Source organism: Polypterus senegalus, chromosome 14 (genome assembly GCF_016835505.1).
Source record: "Polypterus senegalus isolate Bchr_013 chromosome 14, ASM1683550v1, whole genome shotgun sequence".
Lineage (NCBI taxonomy): Eukaryota > Metazoa > Chordata > Cladistia > Polypteriformes > Polypteridae > Polypterus > Polypterus senegalus.
Window position 1 is genome coordinate 126,878,224 of NC_053167.1, and position 13,707 is coordinate 126,891,930.

The window sequence follows — 13,707 nt, forward strand, 5'->3', positions numbered from 1 at the left end:
GTATAAACGAGACTTTGGATCACTTTGTAACAAAGTTAAAATTGCTGGTGAAGGACTGTGCTTATGTAAACGAATAGGAAAGCAAGGTGTAAAGCTTAACTTTAAATTAACTTCATAGACATGCTGCCGCTGACGTTTGTCATGCCTAAGACGAATACGATATTCACGAGATACAAGTTTACTGAGAGGACGGAGGGTATAAACGAGACTTTTGATCACTTTGTAACTGAGTTAAAATTGCTGGTGAAGGACTGTGCTTATGCAAACGAAGATGAGATGGTCAGAGATAGACTAGTGTTTGGCACCAACTCAGCAAAAGTGCGAGAGAAACTTTTAAGTGCCGGGTCTGAGCTAACATTAAATAATTTCTGGTGAAGGACTGTGCTTATGCAAATGAATAGAAAGCAAATGTTACGTTATTTTTAAAATGTTTCCTTTTCTTTTTCATAACTTCTTTAACACACTTCTTCTCCGCTGCGAAGTGCGGGTATTTTGCTAGTTGCTAATAAAGAGCCATTAAAAACCAAGAATACAGCTGTTTAAGACTAAAACAGATAGAACAGACAGATTATTTATCTGGACTTTCAGAAAGCATTTGATAAGGTGCCACATGAGGGGTTGGGCATCAAGTTAAAAGAAGTGGGAATTCAGGGTGATGTTTTTAGATGGGTGCAGAATTGGCTCAGACACAGGAAGCAGAGGGTGATGGTGCGAGGAACCTCATCAGAACTGGCTGATGTTAAGAGTGGTGTTCCACAGGGGTCAGTGCTAGGGCCGCTGCTATTTTTAATATATATAAATGATTTAGATAGGAATATAAGTAACAAGCTGGTTAAGTTTGCAGATGATACCAAGATAGGTGGATTAGCAGATAATTTGGAATCCGTTATATCATTACAGAAGGACTTGGATAGCATACAGGCTTGGGCAGATTTGTGGCAGATGAAATTTAATGTCAGTAAATGTAAAGTATTACACATAGGAAGTAAAAATATTAGGTTTGAATACACAATGGGCGGTCGAAAAATCGAGAGTACACCTTATGAGAAGGATTTAGGAGTCATAGTGGACTCCAAGCTATCAACTTCCAAACAGTGTTCAGAAGCCATTAAGAAGGCTAACAGAATGTTAGGTTATATAGCACGATCTGTGGAGTACAAGTCCAAGGAGGTTATGCTCAACCTTTATAATGCACTGGTTAGGCCTCATCTTGAGTACTGTGTGCAGTTTTGGTCTCCAGGCTACAAAAAGGACAGAGCAGCACTAGAAAAGGTCCAGAGAAGAGCGACTAGGCTGATTCCAGGTCTACAGGGGTTGAATTATGAGGAAAGATTAAAAGAGCTGGGCCTTTACAGTTTAAGCAAAAGAAGATTAAGAGGTGACATGATTGAAGTGTTTAAAATTATGAAGGGAATTAGTACAGTGGATCGAGACTTGTATTTTAAAATGAGCTCATCAAGAACACGGGGACACAGTTGGAAACTTGTTAAGGGTAAATTTCGCACAAACATTAGGAAGTTTTTCTTTACACAAAGAACGATAGACACTTGGAATAAGTTACCAAGTAGTGTGGTAGACAGTAAGACGTTAGGGACTTTCAAAACTCGACTAAAACAGGCAATAAGGGTTCAAAATCTTAACAAGTGAGACAACGAAAATGAAGCAGAAGTGTTACTTGAGCAATAAGTGCTTTTTATTAAGCAATTGGGTTGGAACAAAAACCCGCAGTCATTGCGGCCCGCCAGGAACGACTTTGCCCACCCCTGGTGTAAACAAATACAGTGGAACCTCGGGTCACGACTGTAATTTGTTCCAAAACTCTGGTCGCAACCCGATTTAACCCGAAGTAATTTCCCCCATAGGATTGTATATAAATACAATTAATCCGTTCCGGACTGTACAAGCTGTATGTAAATATACGTTTTTAAAGATTTTTAAGCACAAAAATAGTTAATTATACCATAGAATGCACAGTGTAATAGTAAACTAAATGTAAAAAACATTGAATAACACTGAGAAAACCTTGAACAACAGAGAAAACTAGCATTGCAAGAGTTTGCGCTATAGCCTTACAAACCGCTCGCTGTAAACACTTTTATTTAGTTTTGTGTACAGGGAATAAAATGAACATTTGAAAAATCTGTAATTTATACAAAAACTAACCATAAACAACCAAGAAAACTAACCTTGCATGAGTCGAGTTCTGGCATGAAGGAAGTGAGGAGGAACTGGGTGGAGAGGAGATTACAGTTTTGAGGTAAAGTCCCTTTGTGCGATGCACGTCTGACCGAGAACAATGCACTGTACAGGGAGAGACTGAACACGTGCATAAATCAGCGCCGTGTATGAACCGGAAGGGAAACGAAATAGAGCACAAAGAGTTCACAGTGAATGCACAGGGAGAGACTAAACACGTGCGGAAATCATCGGCGCGTACAAACCGGAAGGGAAACTGGCTTGTTCGTCACCCGAGTGTGTGGTTGTGAACAGATGCAAAAGTTTGACGAACTTTTTGTTCGTAACCCGAGTCTTACGTGTTCAGAGACTTTCCGTGACCCGAGGTTTCACTGTAATGCCCCAGTAAATAAAAATAAAACCGTTCCAAAACAAACTGAAATGATACAAAAAGCTTCACAACAGGATCTCAACTGTACACAACCATAAAACAACTCAATGTCTACACAAAAACTGCAATAATTACAACACAATTGGTCAACTGATAGCAATGGTCTGCACCAAAATCATTCCACCCCAAAAAATCGGTGACCTTTCTAGATTCTGGCCGGCTAAATCCCTTTCTAAAATTAGGATTTCTCTATCACAAAACCGTTTCAGCAAGATATCAGATTCAGTGAAGAACACTGGTTGGAAAAATAACGTTGATTTTTTTTTAATTTTGTGTTGTGGCTGAAGTATGTGTCATGTGCAGAATATTGTTTGAAGAATATTCTGAGCTGAAAAATGGTAGTCTTCCAGCTTTTAACATTAGTTTTGGCGGAAACAGCAAGGGCTGTGGAGTCGGTACGCAAAACCTTCGACTCCAACTCCTCAATTTCTGGTGCCTCCGACTCCTCTGTTTGTAATTAGACTCGTATATTTACTGTGCTGATTGAAAGCCCACAACATACAAGATACAAGGCACCTCATCATGGCCTGCGTGAATCACCAGGCTGCTTTTTAGCACTTTTAAAAGTCGGGTTTAAAGTATGTAACAATGTTGTTATGGCTGAGCAACATTGAACAGAAGACTAAACTTACATACTGTAAGTAAAAAAGAAAGTATATTTTTATCAAAAATAGTTCAATCAAATCAGTATATGTAAAACTGAACTTTAACACCTTAAATTACAATTTCCATTTAGTCAGAGTCGTGCGACTCCCTTAACCTGGTGGTTCTCAACCTGTAGGGAGTAACAAAAAAGGGGGCGCGAAGATGTGAAAAAAAGACAACAAAAATTGAAAATATGAAAAATACATGTACTGAAACCAAAACAAACTAACTCAAACTACATTCTGATACTAGAAAAATAAATATAGATTTCGATAAATGTCGATTAAAGTTAAGTAGGTATAATAAAACTTGTAGTGGTGTATTGGCAGCAAAAAATATAGGAATAAATTTTATTAGGGTTTCAAAAAAACGTTAGGGGGCCGTGATTAAAACTGTTATGAAAACTCGGGTCGCAAATACTTAAAGGTTGAGAAATGCTGCCTTAACCCAATATTTCCTTCTGACTCCAACTACGACTCTATAGCCCTGGAAGGAGAAGGAACCCAGAATCAAACATTTGCTACCCATTTTTTGCTCGCATTCAATACTTTTTTTTATTTGTTCAAAACAGCCAGGAATTCATAATTCAAAGACTAATAAGATGCCTTTTTCCTGTCCATAAGAGAGACAGTTGTCGCTTAAATGGTTTTTACTGAACTTCGAAAGGCCGGGTTGGTCCACCTTTTGTCTGGAACAGGAAACAGATAAGCAAACATGAAATCCAAGCTGTCCGCAGTAGAAGAAAGAGCTTGGGAGACCTTTGAAAATGTGCGTCACAATTTTCTTATGATTACTTTTCTTATGATTGCTCTTTATATAACTACAATACAATACAACTTATTTTTGGCATAGCGAGCACCACTAAGTGCAGCTGCAATGTGCTTTGAACAATTCTCAGTTAGAATTCAAGTACAGATTACACTCATTACTAAAAACAGTGTAGCAGGGCTACATAAAATGGCAATCTTGTTTGTTTTAGTATATATAAGAATTGTGTTTGTTTGACTATTTTTCAGTATAAAATATCTATACCTGAAGAAGAGTGTCCTGGCTGCATCTGCTAGGATGTTACCAATCTCGGCACTTGACCCTTGAGGAGGTGGGGGTTCCTGTTACTCATGAGTTGACGACCGCGCATCAGTCAGTCACTCAGTTAGCCAACACAGGGTGCAAGGCAAGACCAGACCCCGGGAAGGGTGCCAGCCCAACGCAGGGTACCCACACACCAAGCACACACTAGGGACAATTTAGGATCACCAATGCACCTAACCTGCATGTCTTTGGACTGTGGGAGGAAACCGGAGCACCCGGAGAGAAACCCACGCAGACAGGGGGAGAACATGCAAACTCTACGCAGGGAGGACATGGGAAGTGAACCCAAGTCTCCTTACTGTGAGGCAGCAACGCTACCACTGTGCCACCGTGCCGCCCCTGTGCATTTCAAAAAGAAAAAATGAAAAAGGAAGCCTAGAGCCACCACGATCCTTCATATCAAGCACTGCTCTTACTGCATTCAAAGACATCCACAGATCATCATGGTTTATGCTGTTACACACAGCAGTAAGGGACTTGGGACATTTCATCATCCACATCCTTTGGCTTTCTGGAGGCATCAGTGAGACTGTTTGGGTTCATACTTTGAAATAGCGCTGTTTGTATTGTGGTTTTCTGTCATTTCAGCATTTAGGACTTGGCGGGCTTTCATCCATTTCTCAGTCTCTGCAGTTTTCGTGATTTCATAGGACTCTTTGTGTATAATAATGTTTGTTGTTTTATGAATTATAAGAGAGGTCGGGGCCATGTTGGGTTTAAAATCTTTTTTTCTATTATTGTATATAAGTGCGTCTGCATCTGGATCGGAGAATACTGTGGTAAATAAATTGCTACAAGATTGATCTGAATCATTCCATCTGAAAAATAGATTTACAGTTTTCTGACTAACCAGTAACAATAGGTTTGTGTGGGCTCACACCTCCTAGACTGTCTCTGTATTAGTACAGGTGCCCCTCAAGGCTGTGTACTTTCCCCTCTAATTTTCACTCCTTGTACGCCAATGACTGGAGGTCCACTGATCCTTCTAATAAAATCATTAAGTTTCCTGATGACACCACCACCATTATTGGTCTAATTACTAATGGCAATGAAACACATTACAGAAAAGAGGTATCTCGTCTTATGTCATGGTGTGCTTTTGACAACCTAGAGCTCAATATCATCAAGACAGTGGAAAGAGTCATTGACTTTCACAAACAGCAGTTATAACCTCTCCCACTAGAAATGAACGATTCTGCAGTCCATATGGGTGGAATCCTTCAAGTTTTTGAACACAACTATCACAAGCATTGTCAGCTTGGGACATTAACACCACCTCCATCACTAAAAAGGCACAACTCTGGCACAGTGGTAGCGCTGCTGCCTCACAGTTAGGAGACCCATGGAGTTTGCACCTCAGGGTGCTCCTGTTTCTAATCCCACAGTCCAAAGACATGCAGGTTATTTGCATTGGCGATTCTAAATCGTCCCTAGTGTGTGTGGGTGGGTGTGTGCGCCCTGCAGTTGGCTGGTGTCCTGCCCAGGGTTTGTTTCCTGCCTTGCGCCCTGTGTTGGCTGGGATTGACTTCAGCAGACCCCCGTGACCCTGTAGTTAAGATATAGCGAGTTGGATAATGGATGGATGGATTGATACAGTATGGATGGAGTGGTGGTTCTGAGATTAGGGATCTGCATCGGCAATCAGAAGGTTGCCAGTTCAAATCTTGTAATTACCAGAAGTGGCTCTACTCCAGACCCGGGTTCGCTTCCCGTGTCCTCCCTGCGTGGAGTTTGCATGTTCTCCCCGTGTCTGCGTGGGTTTCCTTCGGGTGCTCCAGTTTCCTCCCACAGTCCAAAGACATGCAGGTTAGGTGGATTGGCAATTCTAAAATTGTTCTGTGTGTGCGTGTGTCCTGCGGTGGGTTGGCACCCTGCCCGGGATTGGTTCCTGCCTTGTGCCCTATGTTGGCTGGGATTGGCTCCAGCAGACCCCTGTGACCCTGTGTTCGGATTCAGCGGGTTGGAAAATGGATTGATGGATGGACTCTACTCCATTGGGCCCTTGAGCAAGGCCCCTAACCTAACCCTAAACCTTGGGGGACGGTGTCAGGATTGACACTCCAGCCACTGCAAAAAGGTTCACACCATTCCAGTGTGGGTTGAGGTGTCGCCTGCTGCACTCGGCTCCCAATCCAGGTGGTTTGTCATGTGGTGGGTGCAGCAATGCACCATCAGCACATACTCTCAACCTCTATAGTGTGAGCAATTCTGTTGCAAGATTGGGCTTAGGGACCCTCAAATCTGTCAAGATGACCTAATTTTTTCTTTGCAGACCAGAGTATTTAATCCAGTATCTTTAAAAGTAATCACCATTATAAAGTGCATTACAATACAGACAAGAAGGAAATAAAACAGTACAAACAATAGGACAAATATACTAATTAATTTAATCCCACGATAAATGACAGGTAAATTATTCTATGACTACTGACTGAATTGTCTCTTTCTTATTATGAAACCCGTCTTGGTCAGGCAGAATATTTTTTTATCACTTTGTTTATTATCTGTTACAAGAATTTCATGTCAGAGCTGAACAGAGCGGTTCCAGCGGTCTAACTTATCAAAAGTAAAATCAGCGCTGTGTGGCTTCCCTGTATGTGTGGGATTCCAGAGATCAGCCTCTTACAAATTTATCAAAACCAACATCAGTTTTCAATTTACTTCTCAGAAAACACATTTAAATTGATTTGGTTTAAAACTTGAGGTATCAATGATACGTGGAGGAGTAGTAATGTTGGGGGTCCGGAGCAGGGGAGTTGAACTCTGGGCCTAGAGGGCCGCCGTGGCTGCAGGTTTTCATTCTAACCCTTTTCCTAATCAGTGCCCAGTTGTCACTGCTAGTTAACTCCTTTTCATTTTAATAGCCCTGATTTTAAGGATTTAGTCCTCTGCATGGCCCACAGGGCTCTAGCTAGGATGAGTAGATATTATGCACAAACAAAATGTATGAACAGAAAGCAAGAATTGATCCTACAGCGTTGAGTGTCATATGGCATATTTTGAAAGCTAAAAACAATATCAAAAAAGTTTCAGATAAAAAATTTTCTACATACATTTTTCTACAACTTTCTCACTTTGACATTTTACAAATCCAAATAAAATGTAGACCTCTCCACTGGCCGAACATTTTGATATTAATTGCTGATTTGGTGTCATATAGTTTTATATATTCTTTATTTATAAATATTGTAAACAATAAACTTAAACAAATTATAGATGGTTTTAAACACAATTAAATAAGAAATACTACACAAAAAAATAACATTTATGCCACTTATTTCTACAGATATAAAGAGTTAAAGTTAAAATTTCGAGAATTTTGAACGCAATATACGACGAAAAACTTCAAGGTATATTTGCCAATATCTGTCTCGCTATTAAATTGTTTTGTACAATCCCAGTTACTGTTTCTTCAGCGGAAAGATCATTTAGCAGATTTGCAAATTCATTAAAAACATGGCAAAGAAGTACAACTTGTCAAAAACGACTTAATCATCTAGCAATTCTGTGTATCGAAAATGATTTAGCTAAACATGTTGATTTTAGCAAGGTCATTGAAAATTCTGCGTCAAAGAAAGCTAGAAAACAGATTTTGCAATAATTTTTGATACTATTGTAAGTTTTTCATTAGGATCTTTACTTTATAAATATATTCAATAAATGTGCATAATACTTCTTATGTTTTTGCATCATTAACCTCGCTTATTTTATTTTAAATCCTATTGGGTATCACGTTTTCCTTAACCCTAGGTGAAGGGCTCTCCAGAGATCCTGGCCTAGGGGGCCCGCATTAGAATGTGGGGCCCATGGTCCTCTGAATTGATTCCTTTCATCATTAAATGACAGCCAATCAGAAATGAGATGTGAAACGACCCAACAGATGACCAGCTAAACTGGGGGCTTCGAATTCCAACCAATTTCACGCCAACCGATCTCTTAATGAGAAGCTGATTCTTACTCTTAATTAAACCCGTTATTTCATTCCATGGCTTGTTGCTGCTCTCATTCGGCCACAGCAGACATTTCCAAAACTGTTGATTTTCTGTTTTTTCTTAGAATATCATTAAGATGTTCTAGTAACCTGAGAGATCAGCCTTACCGAGACCTTCGCCTTTCTATATTTTCAGATATTGTGTGATGGGCACAGGGAGCTGGTCGTGTGTCGGCTTGTTTTGTGTCTTGTTATGGTTTGGCTGCTAATTAAGTAAAAAGAAACAACTAAATCTGAGTCAAGTTAATTAAAATTAAGGCAAAAGAATTTAACTAGCACCAAAAACTGGTCACTAATGAAGAAGATGATTAGAATAAAAACCTGCAGCCATAAATAACCATGCTGTTCTTCTTTCAAGTGAATAAAGCTGGTTTTGCTAAAGTACTCAGCCTCGTGTTTTGGGGTGCAAGACAGAGACTCACGCGTCACACAGAACTTACATGATTTGGGACTCCTAGTCCATAACAGAATCAAAGTACAAAGACAAAAGCAGATCAAAAAAAATATTGATTGTAACAAGAAAAGGCTTACTTGCAATTGCTCAATGTGTCCTAAATTCAGATCATTTGAAGACCCACAACCCAGTCTATTTATATGGTTGATGACGTTAGTCATAACACATTCCTTTGGTATGTTCTGCCATGTTAAAACATCCATCCATCATCCAACCCGCTATATCCTAACTACAGGGTTACGGGGGTCTACTGGAGCCAATCCCAGCAAACACAGGGCGCAAGGCAGGAAACAAACCCTGGACAGGGCGCCAGCCCACCGCAGGGCACACACACACACCAAGCACACACTAGGGGACAATTTAGGATCGCCAATGCACCTAACCTGCATGTCTTTGGACTGTGGGAGGAAACCCACACAGACACGGGGAGAACATGCAAACTCCATACAGGGAGGACCCAGGAAGCGAACCCACAGGTCTCCTAACTGTGTGGCAGCAGCGCGACCCACTGCGCCACCGAGCCGCCCCTATGTTAAAACATCTGAACCATATTTACTAAAATTTTACTTATAAATGACTTTTGTTTAGTTCTTGTCAATTGATTGAAAGCTACACTCATCATTAAAGGAAAGATAGATTGGGTATTTGAAGTTATTTCTTCACAATCATGGTAAATATTAATTTGACACATAAAATTGTGTTCTGAAGTGAAGCGTTTTTTATGAATTTTAAAAATACCTTTTCTGTTCATGCAGCTTGCCATGGAACTAAGAGACACAAGAGTCCATTGGTGAATGAGGAAACTTTAAAACTTATGTTGATTTTTCAAGTCAAAAATGTTGCTGCACATTGATCAGCATATTGAGATTGCATACATATGGTAAAACATCCATCCATCCATTATCCAACTCGCTATAGCCTAACTACAGGGTCACGGGGGGTCTGCTGGAGCCAATCCCAGCCCACCGCAGGGCGCACACACACATATCGCTTTAAGGAGAACAAAATCACAAAGGAATCTTTTATCTATTCACTTATCTTTACTAGCATAAAGTTTTACACTGCTGGCCTAGCTCTCTTTCTCAGGTGTAGGGGTTGATTTGTTTTTTTTTTTCTTGTAAAACTTGAGTGATGGAATGCTATTTGATTTTAATAAAATCAGTCTCTCTATTATAAAAAAAAAATCTTTGAAGGCTTGTAAGGAAACGATATGTGATCTTCTCAGAAGACAATTTAATGTCCAGTGAGACAAAAGGACAGCTGCTGTACAGGCTTTTAAATGATCGACACGCAATGCGACAAGCAGAACACGCAGCATGGCAGCAGAAACAGCAAGACAGCAGCTGATCAGACCGCATCTCCTCAGCATGTGTTCAGCACCCCCTTCACAACGCGAGTGGCAGAGACACGAAGTGGCTGGAGCGTAGCATGCCCTGGGGTGTAGGGGGTTGGCAAGCAAAGCAAGCATGGACAAAGCCCCCTAGTAAAATAAAAAAAAAAAAGATTATGTAAATGAAGGCTACGACGGGAAGAGTCAATAATGTGACCTAGGTATAAAATCTGAATAAAACCAACAGGGCTAATTCATTGTGAGTTTGACAGGAATTACCTTTTGGTTGAAGAGTAACTTGGGCTGTTACTAAGGGTCCCTTGGGATACCATGCTGTCACCTGAGCTTGCTTGGTTTCAGCAGGAACAAACATCTTGCACTGTGTTTCAGATGGCCGACACCTGCAGCCTTCAGTTTGCTTACCATGGTGTAGGTAGTGCACCTGGTATTCTGTAATAATATTTCTGACATATTCAGAGTGAGGATGCTGCAAAAAATAAATAAATAAATATGAGAAAGAAGCTGAGATGGACTGGAGCCTTGTCCAGGGGTTTGTTCTTGCCCCCTTTGCTAGCTGGGATAGGCTACAGCACCCCCAGTAACCCTAAACAGGAATATGCTGGTTGGAAATGTGACTGACTAACTACAGAAAAACAAAGTCATAACATTTAAATATTTAAAAGTTAAATATGTATATACAGTGGTGTGAAAAACTATTTGCCCCCTTCCTGATTTCTTATTCTTTTGCATGTTTGTCACACAAAATGTTTCTGATCATCAAACACATTTAACCATTAGTCAAATATAACACAAGTAAACACAAAATGCGGTTTTTAAATGATGGTTTTTATTATTTAGGGAGAAAAAAAATCCAAACGTACATGGCCCTGTGTGAAAAAGTAATTACCCCCTTGTTAAAAAATAACCTAACTGTGGTGTATCACACCTGAGTTCAATTTCCGTAGCCACCCCCAGGCCTGATTACTGCCACACCTGTTTCAATCAAGAAATCACTTCAATAGGAGCTGCCTGACACAGAGAAGTCGACCAAAAGCACCTCAAAAGCTAGACATCATGCCAAGATCCAAAGAAATTCAGGAACAAATGAGAACAGAAGTAATTGAGATCTATCAGTCTGGTAAAGGTTATAAAGCCATTTCTAAAGCTTTGGGACTCCAGCGAACCACAGTGAGAGCCATTATCCACAAATGGCAAAAACATGGAACAGTGGTGAACCTTCCCAGGAGTGGCCGGCCAACCAAAATTACCCCAAGAGCGCAGAGACGACTCATCCGAGAGGTCACAAAGACCCCAGGACAACGTCTAAAGAACTGCAGGCCTCATTTGCCTCAATTAAGGTCAGTGTTCACGACTCCACCATAAGAAAGAGACTGGGCAAAAACGGCCTGCATGGCAGATTTCCAAGACGCAAACCACTGTTAAGCAAAAAGAACATTAGGGCTCGTCTCAATTTTGCTAAGAAACATCTGAATGATTGCCAAGACTTTTGGGAAAATACCTTGTGGACTGATGAGACAAAAGTTGAACTTTTTGAAGGCAAATGTCCCGTTACATCTGGCGTAAAAGGAACACAGCATTTCAGAAAAGAACATCATACCAACAGTAAAATATAGTGGTGGTAGTGTGATGGTCTGGGGTTGTTTTGCTGCTTCAGGACCTGGAAGGCTTGCTGTGATAGATGGAACCATGAATTGTACTGTCTACCAAAAAATCCTGAAGGAGAATGTCCGGCCATCTGTTCGTCAACTCAAGCTGAAGCGATCTTGGGTGCTGCAACAGGACAATGACCCAAAACACACCAGCAAATCCACCTCTGAATGGCTGAAGAAAAACAAAATGAAGACTTTGGAGTGGCCTAGTCAAAGTCCTGACCTGAATCCAATTAAGATGCTATGGCATGACCTTAAAAAGGTGGTTCATGCTAGAAAACCCTCAAATAAAGCTGAATTACAACAATTCTGCAAAGATGAGTGGGCCAAAATTCCTCCAGAGCGCTGTAAAAGACTCATTGCAAGTTATCGCAAAGGCTTGATTGCAGTTATTGCTGCTAAGGGTGGCCCAACCGGTTATAAGGTTCAGGGGGCAATTACTTTTTCACACAGGGCCATGTAGGTTTGGATTTTTTTTTCTCCCTAAATAATAAAAACCATCATTTAAAAACTGCATTTTGTGTTTACTTGTGTTATATTTGACTAATGGTTAAATGTGTTTGATGATCAGAAACATTTTGTGTGACAAACATGCAAAAGAATAAGAAATCAGGAAGGGGGCAAACAGTTTTTCACACCACTGTATGTTTACAGTAGGTTGCTTGAATTTATATGTCTATATATTCATATTGACACAAACTCCTCCATGCAGCCATTCATATGACTGCAACTCAACACACAACATCTTTGCAAAGCAATCAGACTCCTTCACTTTTCATATTTTGTGATACTGCAGCCATGTGCTAAAGTCATTTAAATTATTATTTCCCAACATCAAACAACACTCAATACCTCAGAATGACAAAGTGAAACACTTTAGGATTCTTTTCAAATTTATTCTAAATAACAAACTGAAATATCGTATTCACACAAGCATTCAGACTCTTTCCACAGAGAGCACACACATATTGTTCACGCTTACCACTCGTCCATTGATGCTGTCGAATGTCAATGTATAATCTGACGCTACAGAAAGTTTATTTCCTCGCATCAGATTATGTTTATTATTAAAACATGCAATGTGCTCTGTGCACACTTGATACACATTAAATTGTCTAATATCTGTTTTTAGTAGACTTTTCAACTGTTCATTATAATCAGAAGCGTGTTGTCGGTCAGACAAGGTTAACAAGACCACCTCTGATCTTTACAGCTCTAAACAACCATCCTACTTTTAGCTACGTCTTTGTGGGGTATTGGATTGGTTTAGAAATGTGACACTCAGTGAGCCGTCTAATGGTTTCCAACCAGTTTTAAGCAAACTTCACCCATGGTTGTCTCCAGACAAACTTTATGCATTACTAGGGGGCTCTGGTCCCTACTTGCTTTGCTCGTCAAACCCCCTCCTCCTACATCGTGACAACACAACATATAACTGCCTGTGAGTGAATATCATTTCTTTCTTTCTACAAGAAATGTGTCTCACAATAGCATTCAAACAAATGAGAAATGATTCCTCTCACGGGATTTCACTTTCACCAAACAACAAATCTTTTCATTCTCACGGATACACTGCTTCATTGGGGAGAAACACTACCTTTTTTTTCCCTGATGGCAACACGAATTAGACAATCTACAAGTCTCCAACTTAAAGGTTAAATCCAAACAATATATTCAATCTCTTTTCGCTGTTCCATTATTTCACCGAGGAATAATTTCCGTTTGTTTGTGCTCATGTGATCTTTACTATCCTTTTTTTGAGACTTTCGAGTTTTCGTAGTTCCATTATCTCTAACCTGCCCTGCATGTGTACCTCACCAATGTTTTTGAATTCTTTACGACGTTCCACTCTGTCATCTACTCTTTGTTTTATTTCCGGCCCCGGGCGTTGTTAAATCT

At 40.2% G+C, this 13,707-nt stretch overlaps 1 protein-coding gene across 3 annotated transcripts in view; it reads right to left on the reverse strand.

Annotated features, from left to right (window-relative positions):
* il23r (interleukin 23 receptor) overlaps positions 1 to 13,707 on the reverse strand; it is a 155,115-nt gene that overhangs the window by 48,961 nt on the left and 92,447 nt on the right. For all 3 annotated transcript variants that reach the window (XM_039735809.1, XM_039735810.1, XM_039735808.1), the window contains exon 9: positions 10,418 to 10,625. In XM_039735809.1, the coding sequence (XP_039591743.1) occupies positions 10,418 to 10,625 (208 nt within the window). The remainder of the gene's footprint in view (positions 1 to 10,417; positions 10,626 to 13,707) is intronic.